This window comes from Paramormyrops kingsleyae, chromosome 7 (assembly GCF_048594095.1).
Source record: "Paramormyrops kingsleyae isolate MSU_618 chromosome 7, PKINGS_0.4, whole genome shotgun sequence".
Taxonomy (NCBI): Eukaryota; Metazoa; Chordata; class Actinopteri; order Osteoglossiformes; family Mormyridae; genus Paramormyrops; species Paramormyrops kingsleyae.
Genome location: NC_132803.1, coordinates 36,429,324 through 36,451,395, shown reverse-complemented (window position 1 = coordinate 36,451,395; position 22,072 = coordinate 36,429,324). Strand labels below are relative to the sequence as shown.

The window sequence follows — 22,072 nt, the reverse complement described above, 5'->3', positions numbered from 1 at the left end:
ACTTCCATTACAAACTGCCTAACTTAAGTTTAATATACAACCTTTGTGTACTAACATAATATATATTTGTACAATATAAATAATTGGAATTGAAATATTATATGTGTATATATACAGTGTATGTGTGTATATATATATATATATATATATATATATATATATATATATATATATATATATATATATATATATATATATATATTTCAGTTCCAATTATATATATGTATATATAGCAATTTTTTTTTGCAAAAGTTTTATGAGAACACAAAAGTATTGTAAGATCTAGCAAAATTGATGAGGAAAAACTTTGCTAAAATAGGATTTCTGTTCACAGAGAGCAATGCAGCTGTTCGCACTCGTGTCATCTAGCAACTTGGATAACTATAAAAACAATGGAATATGCAAATGAAATAAAGGATACTTTTTAACTAGCTAGCTCCACCCCAGCTTGTACCTTGGGTCGGGCCTGCAGATTAGCATGGTTTAGTTAAAGAGGAGGAAAGTAAATATAAATAGCATTATTTTAATGTGAATGTTCACCTGGCGTGGGGGAAAAGGTCCATGTCGTTGGTTACGATGTTATAGGGGTGGAGCTAATTGGTGTCTGTCTTTTGCTCTGCTGAGAGTTGTTTCTCAAACATTTGCCTGCCCATGCTGCTAAATCTTATCTCTGTGCTGTTCTGCAGCGAGGTCCCCACCTCGAACCACCACGACCGTGACAACTACGGCACCCGTCGCACCAGCCGCTTCCCCCAGTGATCGCCAGGGTAGCGCCACCAAGTCAAACTCTAGCGACTCCAGCAGCCCATTGATGCCCACCCCGCTGGGCGGCACCGTGGACAACTCCACGGCAACTGTTGCCGTGGTCACCTGGGCCCAGTTCAACGTCATCATTCTGGCCGTCATTGTGGCGACTGTAGCCCTGCTGATGGGTGCTGCCGCTGCGGTCTATGCCTACCGCGAGTACCAGAACCGCAAGCTTAATGCACCATTCTGGACTATCGAGCTCAAGGAGGACAACATCAGCTTCAGTAGTTACCATGACAGCCTGCCCAACGCCGATGTGTCGGGTCTCCTGGAAGACGAGGCTGGCCAGGCGGCCCCCAATGGCCAGCTGGCTCTCAGCAGCCCTGCCAGTGTCTACAAGGTGTAGGACAGGGGGGCGTTCCCTTGGCAATGCCCTGCGCCACCCCTAGGCGGGCAGAGACTCCCTTGGGATTAATTTTTTGATAAATGTCAGGTGGGACCCTTCAAGAGAAGCTGCCGAAGGGGATGTGTGGCTGGGTTTTAAAAAAAAAAAAAAAAAAAAACATTGAGTCCCCGATCAGGCGGTGCACCAGACTAAGGATATGCACAGACCCCCCCAACCTTTGAGACCTTTCCCTGACCGGAGACCTGTGGTATGTGCACCTTATAGGAGATCTGGGGGGGGGGGGTGCTGCCCATTGGCTCCCAGCTGGAAATGAGTGGCGCCCCCATGTGGAGAGGCAGGGAACAGACAGAGTGTAAAGAACAAAGGACCAGCTGGAAATGCACACATATGCACATGCACGCATTCTCACATACACACACAGACAAACTTATTTAAAACAGAGGAATATTTTCCTCTTGTGAACTTTTGAACTTTGCATTAATGGGAAAAGGGCAATAAACAGGACAAGCAAATAATGAAAATGGATGAAGAAAACATTTTTAAGCCTGACTAATATACTGCACTGATGAATCTTCACAGAATCTCTGTCTTTTATGAATGTCTTCATCTAAACTTTTTCCAGGTATGACTTGGACAAATACCTTGAAGGTTAAAACAACGTAAAAAAAATAAATAAATGAAATTCCACTGGACTTGCAATTCAGCGCTTTGACGCTAGAGAGCAGTGCTGTCTCAATACTCGCGCTGTCCTGCTATGTCACGTGTTCTGTAAAAGAATCTTTACCCCGGAGGAGTGACATTTTTTTGGGGGGGCGTGGGGGGTGACCTCAGACATGTCCATTACACTGCAGGGACGCTGCCTATCACCAGAGGATAAGAAGAAAAGAAATTGAGGAAAGAAAAACATGTTTTAGTGTTAAAGAACTGAAAAGAACTGGCACAGATCGTAATTTTATTAGCTTTATTTTTATTTAATTTATTGTGTTGTTTTTAATAATCTTTCATTGCAAGAACATGTTGCACATTTCTTGTACTGTTCTGATTTTTGCCGTTGTGGTTGGTTGCTGAATATCCGACACTGTGCCGAAGGCAGACTAAACTGGATGTGCCCTCTCTGGGCGCTCTGTGTGGTTTGTAATGGTGAGACACACACGCACGCGGGCGGGACGGGCGGGCAATCATATCCTTATGGGGACCGCTCATTCATTTCTATGGGAAAAATGCTAATGCTAACTATGACAACCTTAACCCCTACCCAGCCCTAACCGTAACCATTTTTATAAAATAGAGTTTTCCCTAATGGGGACCAGGAAACATAAGGTAAGGTATTTCTGGACCACACACACATGGAAATCTGTTCCTGAAAAGTCTGTTTATATTGACTTTCTCACTTCTCACTTAGCCTGTGTGTGTGGGGGGGGCCAGGCTTTGCATGCTCTGCAAGTCTGAATTGCACTGTTACTGTGTGTGATTTTGTTAATTTGCAGGGTGCATGTGCACAGTAGGTGTGCTTGGCAATGTGCATCCTTTGGCCACACCCACCTGCCTGCCTCGGGGTCTGAGAAATTACAGCCACTCCAAGTCCCTTGTAGCCTGTAACCCTGGGAGATGTCCCTTCTTGGTCGAGGGCGTACTTATTACAGTGAATTTCTTAGGTATTTGGGGTTTTACCAAAACTGGTGTGATTAATCTCATTCTGGTACCTAGGTGGCCATGATGATTCCATAATGAGTCACAGTCCTGCTACTTGTTGGTTCTGCTTGAGCCGGTGTCCCCATGTAACCCTTCGTTTCCGTATGAAATTCCAGACCCAAAAGGGCAGCCGGTGTCTTTGTGTCTTGGGTTTCCTCCTCCTGAGTATTCAGACTGCCGTTGAGTTGTGTGTCATGCAGATCGATGAGGAGATGCAAAAGAATCGCAGGGCCTCTCCCCGCCCCCAAAGCTGATGAGCTCGCCATTGCCTTGCGGCGTGGTTCGTCAGTCTGCGTGAAAAGAGGCATATTATCAACTTGTGTATTCATTTTTGCGGTAATCAGACTCCATGAGTAGAAGTTGATAATATATTGAAAATATTGAATGTTGCACATTTGTCCAGAAGAATTTATTTCAGCGGTGGAAAGTCTGAACAAATATTGTGCAAAATATGTACGGCATATATAAGTAAAACTCAATATGATAGCGGATAAAAAAACTTCCAGCAAGAAACCAGCTTATCAAATGGTCCATCAGTAATGGCAGATCGCCAATTCTGAGAACTTGCACAGGTGTGTTGATGTTATTGGGATGTGTTGGTATGAGGTGTTTGGGCAACATGAAATCTTTGTAGATCCTTCTAGCTTAACCAAGACAGACGTTTACATCCATGATAAAATCTCAAAAAAACGTATCGGAACATACAAAGTGAAAGGATGATATTCCATTTGCTGATCTTTTGGAAAACGGTCTTCCATAAGGGCAAGATATAGCTGCAACCAGAAGTGTTTTTGGGAGGCAACAATAATCCAAAGTACAGGCCATACGACAGAAACCCCCGTCTCCTCCTAATGCTTAACGCTCCTGAGATGGGACTGGAAACAAATAGCCAGTATTTAACAATCAAAAAAATATAACATAGACTGATGTCTTTCTAGTGTAAAAAGTAAAAAGGCATATTAAAAAATATTATAGTCTAGCATATATTAAACCAGACTGACATGATTATGAAAATGCCTTTAGTAAGATATTAAAAATAAAATCTTAAGGGAACACAAAAGCAAATAATTCATAATCACAACACAGAACCGGAACCGGTCTCCAGTGCAAAATGGTTTTGGAAATTATGCATAATCTTTGTTTCCCTTGTTGGTGACACATTTAAGCTTTCCGGCATGGTTATATCTACGTGACATTTGAATGTATGTTGAAAAATTGTAAACTCTCAACTTGCAGTGACCTATAGAGAGTGAAACTCACCACTGGACAGGAGAAAACGGTCACGGAACTCGCAGGAAAGTTAGTAGATTCATTCCTTGGCCTTTGTTTATAGGTTGTAAATAATAATGGCAGCGAGTCGCTCAGTGAGCTGGGCATCTGTGCCTGTGAGCAGAAGGTCACCAGTTTCAGCCCAGCCTCAGCATGTCTGCGGGTTCTTAAGTAAGGCCCTTAACCCCCAGCTCCCTGGGCGCTGCTATGGGTGGCTGCCCTTCGTGGCCAACTTGCTCTCGCCTACAGAGAGGCGTAAAGAAAATTTCTCCACGGGGATCAATAAAGTATCTAATTATTATTATTATTATTATTAACTGGTGATCACAAATTTTTCTAATGGCAGGTTTTCTTTTCATAATGAAATTAAATCATTCCCATGTGATAATGTTACATTTAGGTGTTACTGAATCCCCTCAATCGACATCTGAACCCAGCATTGGTTCCCAAGATGGAATCAAGCTTCTGTTCACCCTCTTCATGATAAGTGTGAGGGTGATGTAGGGCTGAGGGGGGTGGGACACTGCACCTTTAATCAGCAGGTCAAAGATTCAGATCTCAGGCTCAACAGAGTGATTGAAGCCCCCAGTGCTCCAGGGACTGTCTGACCCTGCTTATTCATAATGTACATTGCTCTGTGTCTGCATAAAAGTGTCTACTGATCCCTATAAAGGCCAATTATCCCCTCCTCATTGTGGGATTGTGGATCACTTAAATCTGGCAAACTTTCCTACTCGATTGAGTAGCACTGTGTATGATGCCACTGAAAACATCTTCCATTTGGTTTGGGCTTTGAATCAGGCAATCTGCAGGGAATCTAGCACACACAGACACCCCACCCCTCCATCGCATGAAAGAGCTAATCATCCTCTGCCCAACACCCACTGTGGTTTCTAAAGAGGGCTAAACATCTGCTGAAAGGAGCTGATGCTGCACAAAACACAAGCTACGAGTTAGGGTTTGGGACTGAGGTTTTCAGCCGTTTGATTAGAGAACTCGCTGAATGGATAAACACTCTCAGCTGCTGAATGCCACAAGGTGTGACGATTCCACAGGCTGTGAAATACACACTGAAGGTATAAGTAGGGTTTGATTCAGTGGGAACCAGCAAAATAGCCAACATTAAGATTAACTTGACTGATCCTGGGGGAGATTCTGGTGCATTCAGCCGCAAGAACATAATGCAGAGACACACACACATAGAGTGCATAACTATCAAAGTGCAAAGACAGTGCACATAGTGCAAACAAAATAAATGTAGTGCATACAGTACACAAACACAAAATATACAAATAAATGAAATATTCTGAAAACAATATTTTACTCAAAATAAAGATAGGAATAGAGTGCAAATGAATTATGTGCAGTTAGGACAGAATAAGAATATCAATTATGTCAGTGTCAGAGCGTTCTTGGAACAATGCACATTAATGACCTTGCTGAAGGACCCAATAAAAAAATCACTCTGCTGGCAACAGGATTTGACCCGACAACCTTCCAGTCACTGGCACAGCATCCTTACCCAGTCACCACACATCGCCCCTGAAGTGGGGGTCACAGCCTAATGTTTCACAATACTCCTTTTGTTTTCCTGTATTAATGTTGTACTATTGTTGATATCAGTGTCCATCTTTACTTGCAAGCTTCTGCCATTGGGTCATCCAGAGGGTAGCCTCTGGGGCTGGAGGTTCAAATCCCACTTCTGCTCTGTTTGTGTGGAGTTTGCATGTCCTTTCTGTGTTGTGTGGGTTTCCTCCTGTAGCCTAAACACATGCGGAATGGTGAAATGTTGTCTGTGAATCTGTAGTGTATGCGTGTGCATGTCATGCATGATGGACTGGCATCCTGTCCAGGGTGTCCCCAATCCACAGTCCTGTGATGGACTGGCATTGTGACGATCAGACATCATGCCCAGGGTGTCCCCTGCCCTGTGCCCCTTGATGGACTGGCATCCCCTCTAGGATGTCCCCTGCCATGTGCCCTGTAATGGACTGGCATCCTGTCCAGGGTGTACCCTGCCATGTGCCCTAGGCTGAATGATGTTTTGAAGATTACAGCTGGTGACGGCAGGTACAATTGCATCGTAACATTATTCAGAAGTCGTCTTGCCTGAAACCTGGGGTGGCAGTGACTGTTCCCCCCACCAATCCTGTCTTAGATAAGCAGATGTGTGAGATGAATGGACATAATTAAAAATCAGTTCCAATACAAGAAAGTATAGTTATAAAAATATGCACTGTAGAGGTGCGGTTTATAGCACAAATAAAATTCAGAGTAAGTCCGTCATAGTTCCAAAAGAACCCCCACCCAAGGTAATCAAACAGGAAAGCCTCCAGTTACACATGAAGAAAAACTATTGGTCCAGAGTTATCAGCCAAGTTGCTGAGGGAAAATGTGTACACAGATTCCCTGGGTGAGCAGGTGTGTGTCACCTGCAGAACACTCAGTGGTGCTGAAGAACCAGAGTGGGATTCCTCAGATGCATTACGTTTTGTCAAAATATTTTTAACTGCAATGCTGACAGAAACAAATATATACATAGATTTTTCGAAGGCCTCTCCCTTGTCACACTCAGACACCTACACATGTTCTAAGAACAGGAAATAGTGAACATGACCATCCCACATAAGTCACTGGATTACACAAACTAATTCATAATTCTCCCCCAGATGTTTGTTGGATTATAAACTCAGCTGAGAATTCTCACCTTTTCATTTTACTGCTTATGGATGCAGAAAATATTAGTATGGCTTTGTAGGATTATGTCTTGAAGTGCTAGCATCCTCAAGGGCCCTCAAAACCTCCAGCATGGCAGCCTAAGGTCAGGGAACATGACGACAAGTTGTTGAAGGAAGTACGATAAGAAGAGCGAACAGCAGCCCTCTCTTTCAATTACTCCCACTAAATGGACGCATGATGGGGCACTGTGTGGCTAAGTGGGTTTAAGTTCTGATTAGAGGGTTGCTGGTTCAAATCCCATTATTTCCAGACTGCCTGACCCTGCTTTACCACAAATTTAGATTTGAATTTTGCCAAACGATACTTGGCCTCTCATATGCAGTCTGTGCCATTGATGGTTCTGGATCTACTGTTGTCTCTTCACCTGTCAGAATTTTATTTTTTCACCATTTTAGCTTGCAGAGTTTATTCATGTCACATAACAGGTATCTTTTACAGAAGGAAACATGTTTTATTATTAGTTGGTACAGCTAGATATGCTTTCTTGCTCAGGTCATTCAGATGATGTGCCTTGCTTAGAGACTAGACAACATACTTGCTCTCACTGTTCCTTACCCACAGTCTACCCCTCTGCATGATGGCAGCTGTGAGTCAAACAGGGTCAAAGTCTTCCTCCTGCATGCTATGTTAATCCCGACAGCCAGAATCAGTACTGCACTGAAGGCAGCCAATCGACAGCTTTCCTTCTGAACTTTAAATCAGAGGTGAGTGTCTCGTGGCTCCTCTTCTCAAGGGAGCTGCTTTCCCTCCTCACTGATGAGTAGGCTTACAGGCCACAGGCACCCTTTCAATGTGAAGGTCAGGAGTTTCCCGTCTGCCCCAGATGGGTAGGACACCGATCCTGATACCACGCACATATTTTGCCTTAGATGTTGACTCAGGGAGTCACAAGCTAAACTAGCACAGCAAAACACAAAAAAAGGCTGTATCAAGTGAGCCATATCCTCTGAGTCACATCTCAAGTAGCACATGACAAAATGTGGCATAATCCTCTTGTCTGGTGTTCCTCCCAAAACCTCTGGGCCAAGTGCATCGTCCTTTGCATGTACAGTAATAGGTCTCTCTTATCTTTCAATACTGATAGACACCTTGAGATCTTGGGGTCAGGGTTCACAGTGACTCCCAATGCATGTAGACCAGGATTCTAAAACACACGGATGAGGTTCACACCCTAAGCGGTACTGAAGAGATGTATTGCTTTATTACTTTCATTATTTTACAACCTTTGGCTCACTGCGCTGGCTAGTGGTTATGTCATACCGGACTCGTGATGGTGCACCATGCTAATTCCTGAGTTTGTCCATGGTCATTTCCAGTATCTGGTGATTCATGAGGAGGCCATGGTGCTTCACGCCATACAAAATAGTCAGTCCAGACATGAATACAGTGGATAAGGGCAGTTGGCTCGGTCCTCTTAGTAGCCTATGCTTGGCTAAGGGCATTGTCGTAAAAGCCAGGGAACTGAGGACAGATGGGGGGAAATGAGGACATAGGAAAGCACTGGACCAAAGAGTGGGGTGTGGGGGACAAAAAAGGGATAGAGGCAGGAGGACAGAGTAGGTTAATATGAGAATAGATGCCATGAAAGCTAGAGAATATGGAGTTATTCTTTTGGGAGCATAATTAGTTATATATGTGCATGTTGTAATTGATACTCTTCCATCCATCCATGTTCTATACCCGGTGGTCCTATGCCAGATCGCAGGGGTTCGGAGCCTATCCCGGAAGCTATGAGCGTAAGGCAGGGAATAACTCCGGACAGGACACCAACCCATCATAGGTTACACTCACACACACCATTCACACGCACAAGCATGTTGTAATCGCCAGTTATCCTTAACATGATTTATGGGGGGGAACCAGAGAACCCAGAGGAAACCTCATGACACCACAAAGGGTGAACATGCAGGGTTCACAAAGAGCCAGGATGGAGACTTAAACCCCAGTCCTAAAGGAGTACTAACCACTGCACTCATCATATCATAAAATTCACTAGAGCTCAACAGGCCAGGCTGCTCCTAAGGTGAGTTCGGGGGAAACCCCAAGTGAAGCCCTCATTGATGGCAGTCTGCAGGGCTCTGCAGATCCTTTCTCTTTTTGATAAAACAGCTCTGGAATGGTCGCCTCATCTCACAGCTGCTCTCATAATTATGTTGGTCTTCTCTTTTCTATATGCACACCAGAGAGGTCAGATAAGAGACTGTGGAAGGTTTCGCTGTACCATCTGTGTCAAACATACTGAAAAAACACAGCACTAATGTGTGGTCGGTCTCCAAACCACACTGCTGCTTGTCCAGAAACAGTGCTGCACCAAGTTGTCCAGTGGTCCAGAGCATTCAGTAACTGCTGAAAAATCAAATGCTGTCCAAACATCCTTGGCAATATTAAGAGAATGAAACCCAAGGGACGTGACAGCCTATATAACAGATTAAATAAGCTTAGATAGAGATTGATGATGAGTACATAGAAAAGCACACTGGACACCTTTCTCTCTGCATAATGAATGTCCATGTAAAGGAGTACATGGAGAGCTGCTGGACGTAAAACTGCTTTATTGGTTATCTTACACAATAGGATTGCATTGTAATGTAGGTTTATGAGTAATTGGCAAAGAAGACCTAGGGACGGAACATTGGAGGGAATCATCAGAGATAACCTGGGAATGGAGCATTGTGGATAATCCACAATGATAACCTAAGAATGGAACATTTTGGGTAATCCACAATGATAAACTAAGAATGAGATTATTGCATTTAGGGCTTTTTCATGGTTTCATATTCCTTTCATGTTTTATCCATAGTCCTTAGGTTGATATATACACTATATCAAGGGTGGCCAATCTTAACCAAGAAAGGGTTGCTGTGTATGTGGGTTTTCGCTGCAGCTGCCTAATTAGATTACTAATTATAGGACTGATTGGCTGATTGGTAGAGTCCTCACACCTGCATTTCAACAGCTGACCTAAAGGTTATTCCAAAAACCTGCATACACACTGGCCCTTTGTGGATAAGATTGCCTACCCCTGCACTATATAAACAAAACTATTGGGACACCTGGCCATTACACCCATAGGATCTGTTATGACACCCCATTCTAAATGCATAGGATGCAATATGGAGTTGGTTCCGCCCTCTGCAGGTATAACACCTGCCTCTCTTCTGGGAAGGCTTTCCACAATATTTTGGACTGTGTCTTTGGGAATTTTTCCCCATTCATTCAAAAGAACTTTTGTGAGGTCAGGCACTGATGTTAGACATTGTAGTTCATCCCAAAGGTGTTTGCTGGGGTTGAGGTGAGGGCTCTGTACGAGTCAGTCAAGTTCTTCCACACCAAACTCATCCAACCATGTCTTTATGGACCTTGCTTTGTGCACTGGGGCATGCTAGAGCAGCAAAAGGGCCTTCCCCAAACTGTTCCAACATAGTTGGAACCTTAGAATTGTCCAAAATGTCTTGGTATGCTGAAGCATTAAGACCCACCAGACCCAATGGCAGGTCAATAATGAGTGATGTCATGTAGCAATTAAACAGTCACACTCTGAGGTCACACTTTACATAACAACATGTGTCCTCTACTGCTAATTATTACTTCACTAATGAATTATGACTTTTATCTGATCAGTGTCAATTCCTGAACAGAATTCATCTGTATTTCTATTTCAGCAGCAACATAAAATGCAGAATGATTAATGACCAGGTTTGCAGAACTGCTGTTTTTTCCATAACTGTTGTTTTCTTGTTTACCTGAGGCATGACATTTCTTTAACAAACATACAAACACACATGCTCACATACATACATACAGATACATACATGCATGCAAACAAATGCACACATACATGTAAACTCATACATACATAAAGCATAAGCCATCCTTTGTCAATGTCCATGTTTTGATTAGTTCTGAATATCTGAACTGGCAAAATAAAAAGGGATTTTCGCAGTGTTTTTCAGTTTCTTGTAATCCATATTTGATGACTCATTAAGATGACAGAGATTGCATGTCTACAGCGACACACCTGCAGAGGCACATCTACAAGGGCAAATCTACAGAGGCACATCTATAGTGGCATGTCTACCGAGGCACGTCTGCAGGGCATGTCTGCAGAGGCACATTTATATAGGCACATATACAGAACCACGTATACTGAGGCATCTACACAGACATATCTAGAGACACATCTACAGACGCATGTCTACAGAGGCATATCTGCTGAGGTATATCTACAGAGGCACAGCATGTCTGCTGTTGCATGCCTACAGAGGCACATCTACAGAAGCACGTATATTGAGACACATCTACAGAGGCACGTCTACTGAGGCACATCAACAGATGCATGCCCAATTCACACAGGGCTCCTTTCTTATGGATACTTTTTTTCTTTGAGAGATCTTTTACTCCATGCTTGGGGGTGGTGTGGTGATGCACTGGTCAGCACTGGTGCCTCACCCATCTGGGACCAGCATTCAAGTCTCTGCCATGGCTCCATGTGTGCGGAGTTTGCATGTTCTCCCATCATGGGTTTTTCTCTGAGTACTCCAGATTCCCCCCACAGTCTGAAGGCATGTGGAGGTTAATTGGAGTTGCCAAATTGCCTGTAAGTGTGCATGAGTTGCGTGTGCATGGTGTGTGACTGTGTCCTACAATAAGTTGGCGCCCCATCCTGGGTTGTCTCCTGCATTGTGCCAATAGGCTCTGGAACCCTTGTGACCAAGAGTAGGATAAGCAGTTACAGAAAATGGATGGATATTCCTTGCTTTTAATCTATTTCACAACAAAACATGGAGTAACCCTCTGGCAGAGGACGTGTCACTTAAAATACTATATTCTTAAATGTTGACATATACCCTATATGGACAAAAGTACTGGGACACCCAGCCATTACACCTACAGGAACTTTTATGACATCCCATTCTAAATCCATAGGCTTCGATATGGAGTTGGTCCCCCCTTTGCAGATATAACAGTTGTCACTCTTCTGGGAAGGATTTCCACAAGATTTTGGAGTGTGTCTATGGGATTTTTTGCTCATTCATCCAGAAGGGCATTTGTGAGGTTGAGCACTGATGTTGGATGTGAAGGCCTGGCTTGCAATCTCCATTCTAGTTCATCCCAAAGGTATTTTATGGAGGTATTATGGGTGCAAAACACCTGAGCATCTGTAACAGTGCACTCTGTAGCTGTAGAAAAGAGTCACACATGTGTATCAGTAAATTTGAAGTCACGGGATTTCCACAAACACAACACAATGATTACGCCTTCACAAATTCTTCATTACAAGTGCACAAATCTTATTCCACGCATCACAAACTAAGAAACTCATACGCTCACAGTTTTGCTACACTTGCCATAGTAAATATGGTGCAAAACACATTTGCACACCTGCAATCCAAAAATGTAACTTGTACAATTTATTTTATTTTATTTTTTGTGCTCCTCCCCTACAAGCACAACACAATGGTTACGCCTTCACAAATTCTTCATTACAGGTGTACAAATCCTATTCTACACATCACAAACAAAAAAAATCATACGCTCGCAGTTTTGCTATACTTGCTGCAGTAAATATGGTGCAAAACACATTCGCACACCCATAATCCAAAAATGTGAATTTATGGACAAAAGTGACACATTGGCATATTAGTTCATGAATTCGTACAATGAGAGCTGCATACATGTAGAACATTTTCTTGCAACTATATTTCTTTCTTGGACATTTTTCTACTGGAAACACAAGTCAGCTGCCCGAATCTAGCGCTACGAGTCTCAAGTACTGTTCTCTCGCATGCTCTCACTTATATCTCAGCGAAATGTGGTGTGAAATTCGTACCTGTAGGGCCAGGGGCGGGCACTGTTCAGAGGGGCGGGCACCGTCATGGGGGCGGACACTATTCGGAGATCAGATCGAGTACCTTTTTGGCCAATCAAAGGAACTCATTTGGGCACCTGTTCCTTGGCACTCAAACCAGGGTAAAAAAGGGAAGAAGAAGAAAAACCGACTCAGTAGAGGAGCTGACACCTGATATATTAGGTGTGCTTTTTGGTATCACCCACCATTATACTTTTGATTAGTGATGATTTAGTTTGAACACATTGGTATATAAATGATCAGGTAATTACTAGGGGTGTAATGATATACTCAGCACACGAGACGAGCCGAGACACGATATTGGGTTCACGAGAACAAGACGATATTTTAACAATATTTTAAGGAAAACTTCAAAGAGGAAATATATTACTGGAAATCAGTGTTTTATTTGATTAATATGAAAGACAAAAAAATGCTAAATAATGCAGATGTATGGTGAAATGTTTTAAATAATCACCATCATCATATGCAGTAAGGAACAAAACAAATATCTAGCACCCAGGGACGGATTATGGGTTGTGTGGGCCCCTGGGCAAAATGTTCGCGACCACCACCACCACCACCACAATTCAAGGGCCCTTGGCAGCCAAACGCCCTCCCTCCATGTTTCCATCAGAGGCCCTATAGGGTCAGGGGCCCTTGTAGGCAGAGGATCAAAGAATGTAGGCCCTCTAAAATAGACAAACGAAAATACATTGTTGATATGCGTTGCAAATTGTTTTGGGCTAGGGGCCCCACGGGCCCCCTGCACCCCAAGGGCCCCTGGGCAGTGGCCCCGCTGGCCCGGTCCGTAATCCGTCCCTGCTAGCACCATAAAGTAATTCACCACAAACTCAAATGACAGGCTTCTCTCATATTTGACTACGCAATTGAGCATAAGATAAAATATAAATAAAATAATATAAATGGGTGCTGTCACGTTCAGCTCCGAACGATCCTCGTGTGTGCCACGCCCCCTCATTACCTCATGTCGACTTCTGATTGTTCTCACCTGTTGCCTGTTACGTTTGCCTAGCCTTGTGTATTTAGTCCTAGTCTGAGTCAGTCTCCCTAGATTTGTCATTGATGTTCGCTGTCGTGTTTCCCCGGTCCTGTCTATCTTTAATAAATCCCCGGTTTTACCCGACTTTCTGGCTCCGTTTCCCTGCTTCCCGGATCGCCTGCAAGCCGATCGTGACAGGTGCGTTCGACTTTGTCTGCAGGTGATGTGATGTGGAGCGAGATCTTCCTGTGGCTGCAGGGGTGGAGTATAAACTGACTGTAGCCAAGTCTGACAACTTCTACTCCTCGTAGTGTGAGAGACCTGACTGCAATGGCAGCACTGCCAGAAGGGTGTAAATAAATCTATACAAATATCACCTACATGCACATTACTTCTTTTACAATAACCAACTCCTGATCCAAACTGTTAGCAGTGGAAAAAAAAAACTATTGTGTATAGTGGCCCTGTGTAAAAAGATAGCTGCCAGGAAAAAGATCAAATACATTTATTCCAAGGATTCAAGGTTTTTATTGTCATGTACAGAGTACAATGCAATTCTTACTTGAATGCCCTCTTCACAGACTAGACAATTAAACAAATAAAACAGCGCAACATTACAGTAACTAACAATAAATAAACAACTAACTCATGTGTACTATTACAGCATTTATGTCATTTATTTAAACTTCATTTTACGAGGTAAATTAACTGAAAACCAGTTCTCATTGCTTTTCGGGCCCCCTAAGAGCATCTGGCTGCAGATCTCCACCAGGAGGAGGCCAGAAACACATAACCTCCACAAGTCCGGACATGACGTTATGCAAACTTACGCCATGGAGGCAGTACCAGATATCACATGATCTCCACGCACAGCCCGGATTTGTCAGTGGGAGAGTGTTTAGCTTTGTTGAAAGAAAAAAATGGGTAGAACAAGCAACAACGGTAGCATTCGACCGGTGTTTTTTTTTCTCCAAATTTAGCTTTAAATTGATTACTTAAGCTTAGACTGTGTCCGCAAACTCGATCCCCTGTTCGACAGTTCGTAGTTTCTAATTAAGGCCATACAAATTTTGCTACTGAAAAACAAAAAAATATATATAAATATTTATTTAGTTCCGATCGAATCTGTTTAGCTTTAGTGAACTAGGCAGCTCTGTTACAAATGTTACATGTGCTGTGAAATGAAGTAATTATTACTGTACATTACAGTTATTCTTATTAATTATACTATTTTAGATGCACATATCTATATGGGATGCTAATTCACAGCCGGTTCTGGGCGAATGCAACACGTACCTGGACTGCCAGAAAGCTCTTAAACTAAAACAGAATGATCGATCTGAATGACCTCGATCCCTTTCGTTTTGTGTTTCAGTACAAAGAAGACATGGAACACTTTCTTAAAAACTGTGTTGATAATCAGCACCTCCGGGTAAACGTTATGTTTTTATTGCCTCAATTAGAGCTGAGCCGCAGTGCCCATCACTATAGTCTTTGATTAAAGTTCATTTTTATTATTTGTTTTACTATAATCATATCATTGTAATAAAAATAGTTCAAAGCAGACTGAGTCATGCAGTTTTGTTTGTTGGTTTCCTAATTTATTCTTATTTTTTTATTCCACTCACTTGTTCTAGATATGCTCCTACAATTTTTGCGGAAATGCGTCTCTAGTTATTTATGCAATATTGTTCATATTATATATTTATATGTTTATATAATAATAAAGCTGTTACTTTTCCAACCCTATGCAAATGGATATATTAATATATTTAGGCTAAAACATTTAAAAACTCTGGCAACACTTTAATGCAAGCAACTGTATTGGTAAAACCTCCACAAGGTTACTTAATTGTGTGGTTGAATGAGCTATTGGGACATTTTATGTCATGTCTCATGTCATGCTTTAAAGGTCTGTTTGCAATTTTTTTCCTTTTAAGTTAAGAAGTTCGATATTTTTCATATCAAATGCCCCTTAAGTCCCAGAGAGTGATTTTTTTATCGTGTGCGCACAAGTTATTACTTGGAAGGAACAGGTTAGCTGCGTATAGCTGTCATGTTGTAAAAGTTTTATTTCAGCACGTCGTACTACGTTTGCTAGACCTAGTGTTGTAGTCAAGACCGCCTAAACCGAGACCAAGACATTGCCGAGACCGGAGGGTATCAAGACCAAGACACTGCCGAGACTTGAGGGTACCAAGACCAAGTCCAAGACCAAGACCAAGACACACTAAGGCGAGACCAAGACCAAGACTGGTCGAGACCAAGACCAAGACCGAAAACAGACTAGGGCTAGAATCGACATCACATTACCCAGATCAACTGTAGAGAAAAAAGGCATTGCTGTAAAGTGTCATTACTCGTTAAATCAAATTCATGTTATCTTTTCAATTATATTGTCCGTATGTCCATATGTCTCTCATTTAAAATCTCCCAGATTTGTCATAGTTATGAGACCTGATAGAAAATAATATTCTCAGCAATCCTCTCCTATAACCATTTTATCAGACCTCGTCAAGGGAAAGAGATGGGATGTACCAGAAAGATGTTCATATTAAGTCTCTTATACCAGGGACAGAGGCCTCGGGTAAGCTATGAATACAGCTATGTAATGATCCTTTGCTTTGAATTGAAGAGAATGAGCCTCCAGATTGACTTGCACCTCCAAGACCGTGCTTTCTAATCAATGTAAAATACCTAATTTATTTGAATTATAACTATGCTATAGACTTCGCGGACATTTTCGGACATTTTTTTGCCGATGTATGATACGATGTGTATGATGTGTGTGGACTGTGAAGCACTGGCAGTGTCCGTGGAGAAAATGTATAAAATGTAAAGTTTTTGAAATGGATGCATCTGACTGGTTGCATTTGAATTGAGGCGCGTAATAAATAATGATACTGTTCTGTGAGGATGTGCAGGTCTCTTTTTTTCCCCATCCCATCGAGACCGCTATGTCCGAGACCAAGACAAGACCGAGACCAAATAGAGTCAAGACCAAGACAAGACCGAGACCAAATAGAGTCGAGACCAAGACAAGACCGAGACCACAAAAAATTGGTCTTGAGACCGGTCTTGAGACCAAGACCGGTCTCGAGAACTACAACACTAGCTAGACCTGGCATTAGGGTACAATAAGATACAACAGCCTTGCAATTAATATTACTGGAAGGAGTAAATACAACGCTGCCGCGCACTACTTTGACATTAATTAAGGCTGAGATATACAGTCCGGGTGAATGGTCGGGACAGAGGTGAAGCGCCAAGAACAATACTTTTTTTCTTTCATTATCGGTAGTCAATAGTAAAACAGCTATAAACAGATCCAATAAATAGGTGTCAGTAATGACAAGAAATATTAGGGGAACTCGGTGAGGCGAACAAATCAACAAACTGAGTAAAGTGGCAAACATAGTATGTCTTGACGCAACCGAACCAAACATCATGTGTCAACAATATTAAAGATGTACAAAATATAGCCTGCGTGCAATAAATTGTGACCAAATTATATGTTATTATGTAGCACTTATTATTATTTGAATATGATTGGCAAATAAAATAAAGGGTTATGCGTACTAATATTGACACTGATGTTTTGTTCAGTTGCGTTAAAACAGATTATGTTTGCCACTTTAATCGGTTTCAACTGACATTTTTTGTTATTACTGACACCTATTTATTGTATTTACTGTACCTGTTTATCCTAGTGTATTATTATGATTACCGATAATGACCAAAGAAAAAGTATTGTTCATGTCACTTCACCTCTGTCGCGACCATACGCATGGACTGTATAATTCAGCCTTAATGCCAAAGAAACCGTTTGCAGCATTTTAAAAAAATGAAAAATGAGTTCATGGTGTTGCTTGTTGACTGTAAATGAATGCCTCTCCAGTTCGATTTGTTTAGACGCGGAGACATAGTTTTGTTAGACATAGTTTTCATATTACTGTCAGCCTCAAACACAGAATAAATTATCTTGTGTGCACACGATAAAAAAAAATCACCCTATGGGACTTCGGGGGCTCCGTATTAAAGTGAGATTTCACACCGAAATAATAAAATTAACATATGCTATTAACGTCCCTTCTTGTAGAATTAAAATACATTATTAACGTCCGTTTCCAATGTTAATAATATGATTTAAATCGATCACCAAAATAATAAGTATATACTTTAAAAGACTCGATTTCTGTTCGGTCTAGTTAAAGTCCGGTCTGTGTGTGAACTGTGATGTGTGAAGATCATGTGATATCTGGTACCGCCTCCATGGCATTGCATAACGTCATGTCCGGACTCGATTGTGGAGCTCACGTGTTTACGGCCCTCTAGTGGAGATCTGCCTGGTGGAGGTCTTCAGCCAGACCCTTCTCGGAGAAATAGCAGATAACGCATCGGAACTTCCTGGGATACAGACGTCATGCGTGTAACTAAACTCTTCAGACAATAAGGGCAAAGTTGTGTCGCCATGATGCATTGCATCAGGACCAGAATGCATTGCTCTAAGCCAGCGCTGTAAGCGGCTGCATGAAGTCGAATGCACCCAATAACAAACATAAAGCTTATTTTTTTTATGTTTACTTAACCGGTGCAGTGAATTTAAATAAAGAGCTATGATGATGCTGCAAATGGCTTTGCATATTAGTAGTGTTAGCCGCTGTGTACGGCATTATTTCCCTACAATGCTTACAGATGGTTTGTGTTTTGTCTGTCACCCTTTTGCCATTTATATTTTCTGCCGGGTACCCAAAATGCTGGCACTTTTAAGTGTCTGTGGCATTTACTATGGTAATTTAGTCAGATGATGACATGCTTACAATAGCTCATTTGTAGCCCATTCGCAAAACCACTTTTCACTCTGACGAGAAATCTCATGACAAGGTGCCTAAATGAGTTCCTTTGATTAGCCAAAAGGGTACTCGATCTGATCTCCGAATAGTGTCCGCCCCTATGACAGTGCCCGCCCCTCTGAACAGTGCCCGCCCCTGGCCCTACAGGTACGAATGACTTTTGCATCACATTTTGCTGAGATATTTGGTGCGAAAGTGAGAGCATGCGAGAGAACAGTACTTGAGATTCTGCTCGGCAGATTCGAGCAGTTTCAATTACTGACTTGTGTTTCCGCTAGAAAAATGTCCAAGAAAGAAATATAGTAGCTGTCATTGTACAAATTCACGAACTAATATGCTAATGTGTCACTTTTTTCCATAAGTTCACATTTTTGGATTACGGTTGTGCGAATGTGTTTTGCACCATATTTACTGCGGCAAGTATAGCAAAACTGCGAGCGTATGAGTTTCTTAGTTTGTGATGCGTGGAATAGGATTTGTGCACTTGTAATGAAGAATTTGTGAAGGTGTAACCATTGTGTTGTGTTTGTGGAAATCCTGTGACTTCAAATTTACTGATACACGTTTGACTCTTTTCTACAGCTACAGATAACATTTTCCTGGCACCTGCCCAACCCAGACTCGTCCATCACACTGCCACAAAATGAATTGTGATTTGTCAGAACATATTTCCACTGCTCTAGGGTCCAGTGGTAGCGTGGTTTACACCACTCCATTTGACACTTGCCATTGCTCTTAGGTGATGTAAGGCTTGCATGCAGCTGCTTGGCCATGGAAGCCCATTTCATGAAACTCCTGGTGCAATGAGCTGCCAAACCACATGCAGTCACTCTCTCCACCTTCAAGAAATGCTTCAAGACACATCTGGTTTTTCCACTAGCCTGAAGTCTCTCTATGCCACATGAATGTTCTTAATGTTGTACTTCTCTCTGAATTTTTGTTAGGGTCTCATTTTGTTAGAAGTTGTTGTGTACCTCTTGTTCCTATACTGCTTTCACTTGTACCTGACCATACTGTCCATTCCAGTGGCTCCAGTGGTTGGAAGAAGGATGGATGGATGGATGGATGAATGTCTGAAGAGCCAAGCAAACAAGTCTAATTCATGAAGTCATAAGGCTTTCTTTTTTTGAGAGGTGACCTATCTCACCATCCATCCAACCATCCGTCATTTACTGCTTATCCAGGTTTGGGTCGCAGGGGCAGCAGTGTAAGATGGGATGTCTAGACCCCCTTCTCCGCAGTCACCTCCTCTAGCTCTACCGGGGGAATACAAAGGTGTTCCCAGGCCAGCTCAGAGATATAATCACACCAGTATGTCCTGGGTCTGCCCCAGGACCTGGTTTAAAATACCAGAAACACCTCCCCAAGGATGCATCCTGGATAAATGTCTGAATCACTTCAATTGGCTCCTTTCAATGTGAGGAGCAGTGGCTCTACTTTGAGTCCCTTTCGAATGTCTGAGCTCCTCACCCTCTCTCTAAAGCTGAGTGCAGCCACTATGTGGAGGAAGCTCATTTCTGCTGCTTGTATCCGCGATATCATTCTTTCAGTCACTATCCAGAGCTCATGACCACAGGTGAAGGTAGCAACTTAGATGAACCAGATAATCGATACCTTTGCCTTCCAGCTCAGCTTTCTCTTTACCATGACAGAACAGTACAGCGTCTGCCGCACCAATCCGTTTATCATTCTCCTGCTCTCTTCTTCCCTCACTCATGAACAGGACCCTGAGATACTTAAACTCCTCAGCTTGAGGCAGTAACACATCCCCTTCTAGGAGAGGGCAATCTTTTCCATTCAAGAACCATGGCTTCAGACTTGGAGGTGCTGATCCTCATCCTGGCTGCCTCACACTCAGCTGCAAAGCACCTAAGAGCATGATGCAGGGCACAGCCAGATTAAGCTAACAGGACCGCATAATCTGCAAAAGCAATGATGCGATCCCGAGGTCACCGAACCAGACTCCCTCCACCTATGCATATAAATCCTGTCCATAAAAGTTACTGAACAGAATCGGTGAGAAAGAGCAGCCCTGACAGAGTCCAACAGCCACTGTGTACGAGTCTGACTTACTGCTGGCACTGTGATATCTGAGGGCAGTGCTAACTCCCATCAGATATAAACCTGTTGTCAGTGCTTGAAGTGGGAAAAATAAGTGATAAGTGCAGGAACTCTAATTTTCTCGGGCCACTGTCGCTGCGTCGGATCAGTTTCAGTAAGTACCGGAACGCAGAAAAAAGTGACGGAACCCAAAAGACGAAAATACAGAAGTTCCGGAACTGTGTTCCGCTGCGTTCCGGCCCACTTAAAGCACTGCCTGTTGTATTTAACCATGGTTAAATAGCCATAGTCCAGTGGTGTCTGAGTGATTCTGCACACCCCACTCTCTCTCATTTTGGTTTTGAAAAGCTTGCAGTACCACTGTTGGGCACCTTGCAACCCCAATGGTGAGAAGGCCCAGAGTTGCCTGAATACAGTATATAAAAACTCATATCAGTGCCAAATTGATGCCAGTCTCCAGTCATTCGCAGGTTGATAGCATTTAGCTGTGGTAACTCATCTGCAGGAGTTTCCCATTTTCGCTGGCTGAATTATTTCTTTGGGGATGTGTATCCTGCCTGAGACTGCGACAAAGGCTTTTCAGTCTCACGTCTCATTCTTCTGAAATGAATTAATAACAATTTAACTCCAGAATAAAAAGCTGACTGTCCCAGGATTTAAATTTTCATTCTTCCAGCTCTATGAGGGAGACCTAGATTGAATAATGTTAGATTGAAAAATTAGAAAATTGCTTTTTTTTCTAGGCTGTATACTGATTTGTGAAAACCAGAAAATAATGCTGAGCAGTAAAGACGAATCCTCTTAAATGGATGCTCTGTACTCAGAATTTCTTTTTAGTTGTTTTGTCCTTTCTGCTGTTTTCCACTGAGGGAGCAAAACATTTATTGTCATTGTACCATGATTAATTTAATAGTTTGTGTGTATCATGGGAGACAGAGCATCAACAATTTATTTTGAGTGAGACTTCAATCCAGGGAATTTCCTTTTTGTCTGTGGAGAGGTCTGCGTCACCCTGCACGCCTTCTTCAGATAAATGCAATGATGAGGATTCAGTGAGGGGAAATTGCGGCTTTCTTGACGTCACATCTCCACACAAGCAGAATTCTGCAAGCAGAGCTCATAAGAGACAAGTCTTCTTGCCCTTGCTCGGAAACAGATTGTTTACTGGAAAATGAACCCAAGTTTTGCTGTAAAGCTGATACAGTTGGTGAGTCACATTATTGGCAAAAGGACAGGAAAGTATTTGCTCCGTGCAGAATACACTGACAGTCAAGTCACATACAAGATGACAATAATTCCAACATCTTGGAACTGTCTCTGACAGGGTCACTGGTAGGTTTCATCCATAAATTCTGCCACTCACTCCAAGCTGCAATTTTCCAGACATTCTTATACATGAGCAGAGATCACAGGCTTCGGGGAGTGCATAGCATTCATCCCATACTGAGGTGGGA

At 42.5% G+C, this 22,072-nt stretch overlaps 1 protein-coding gene across 2 annotated transcripts in view; it reads left to right on the top strand.

The window, feature by feature from the left end:
- The window catches only part of LOC111836153 (multiple epidermal growth factor-like domains protein 9), a 49,835-nt gene extending 47,569 nt beyond the window's left edge, over positions 1-2,266 (top strand). For both annotated transcript variants that reach the window (XM_023797170.2, XM_072714888.1), the window contains one exon: positions 687-2,266. In XM_023797170.2, coding sequence (XP_023652938.2) covers positions 687-1,153 — 467 coding nt within the window. In that variant the 3' untranslated portion in view covers positions 1,154-2,266. The remainder of the gene's footprint in view (positions 1-686) is intronic.
- Positions 2,267-22,072: the final 19,806 nt, after the last annotated feature.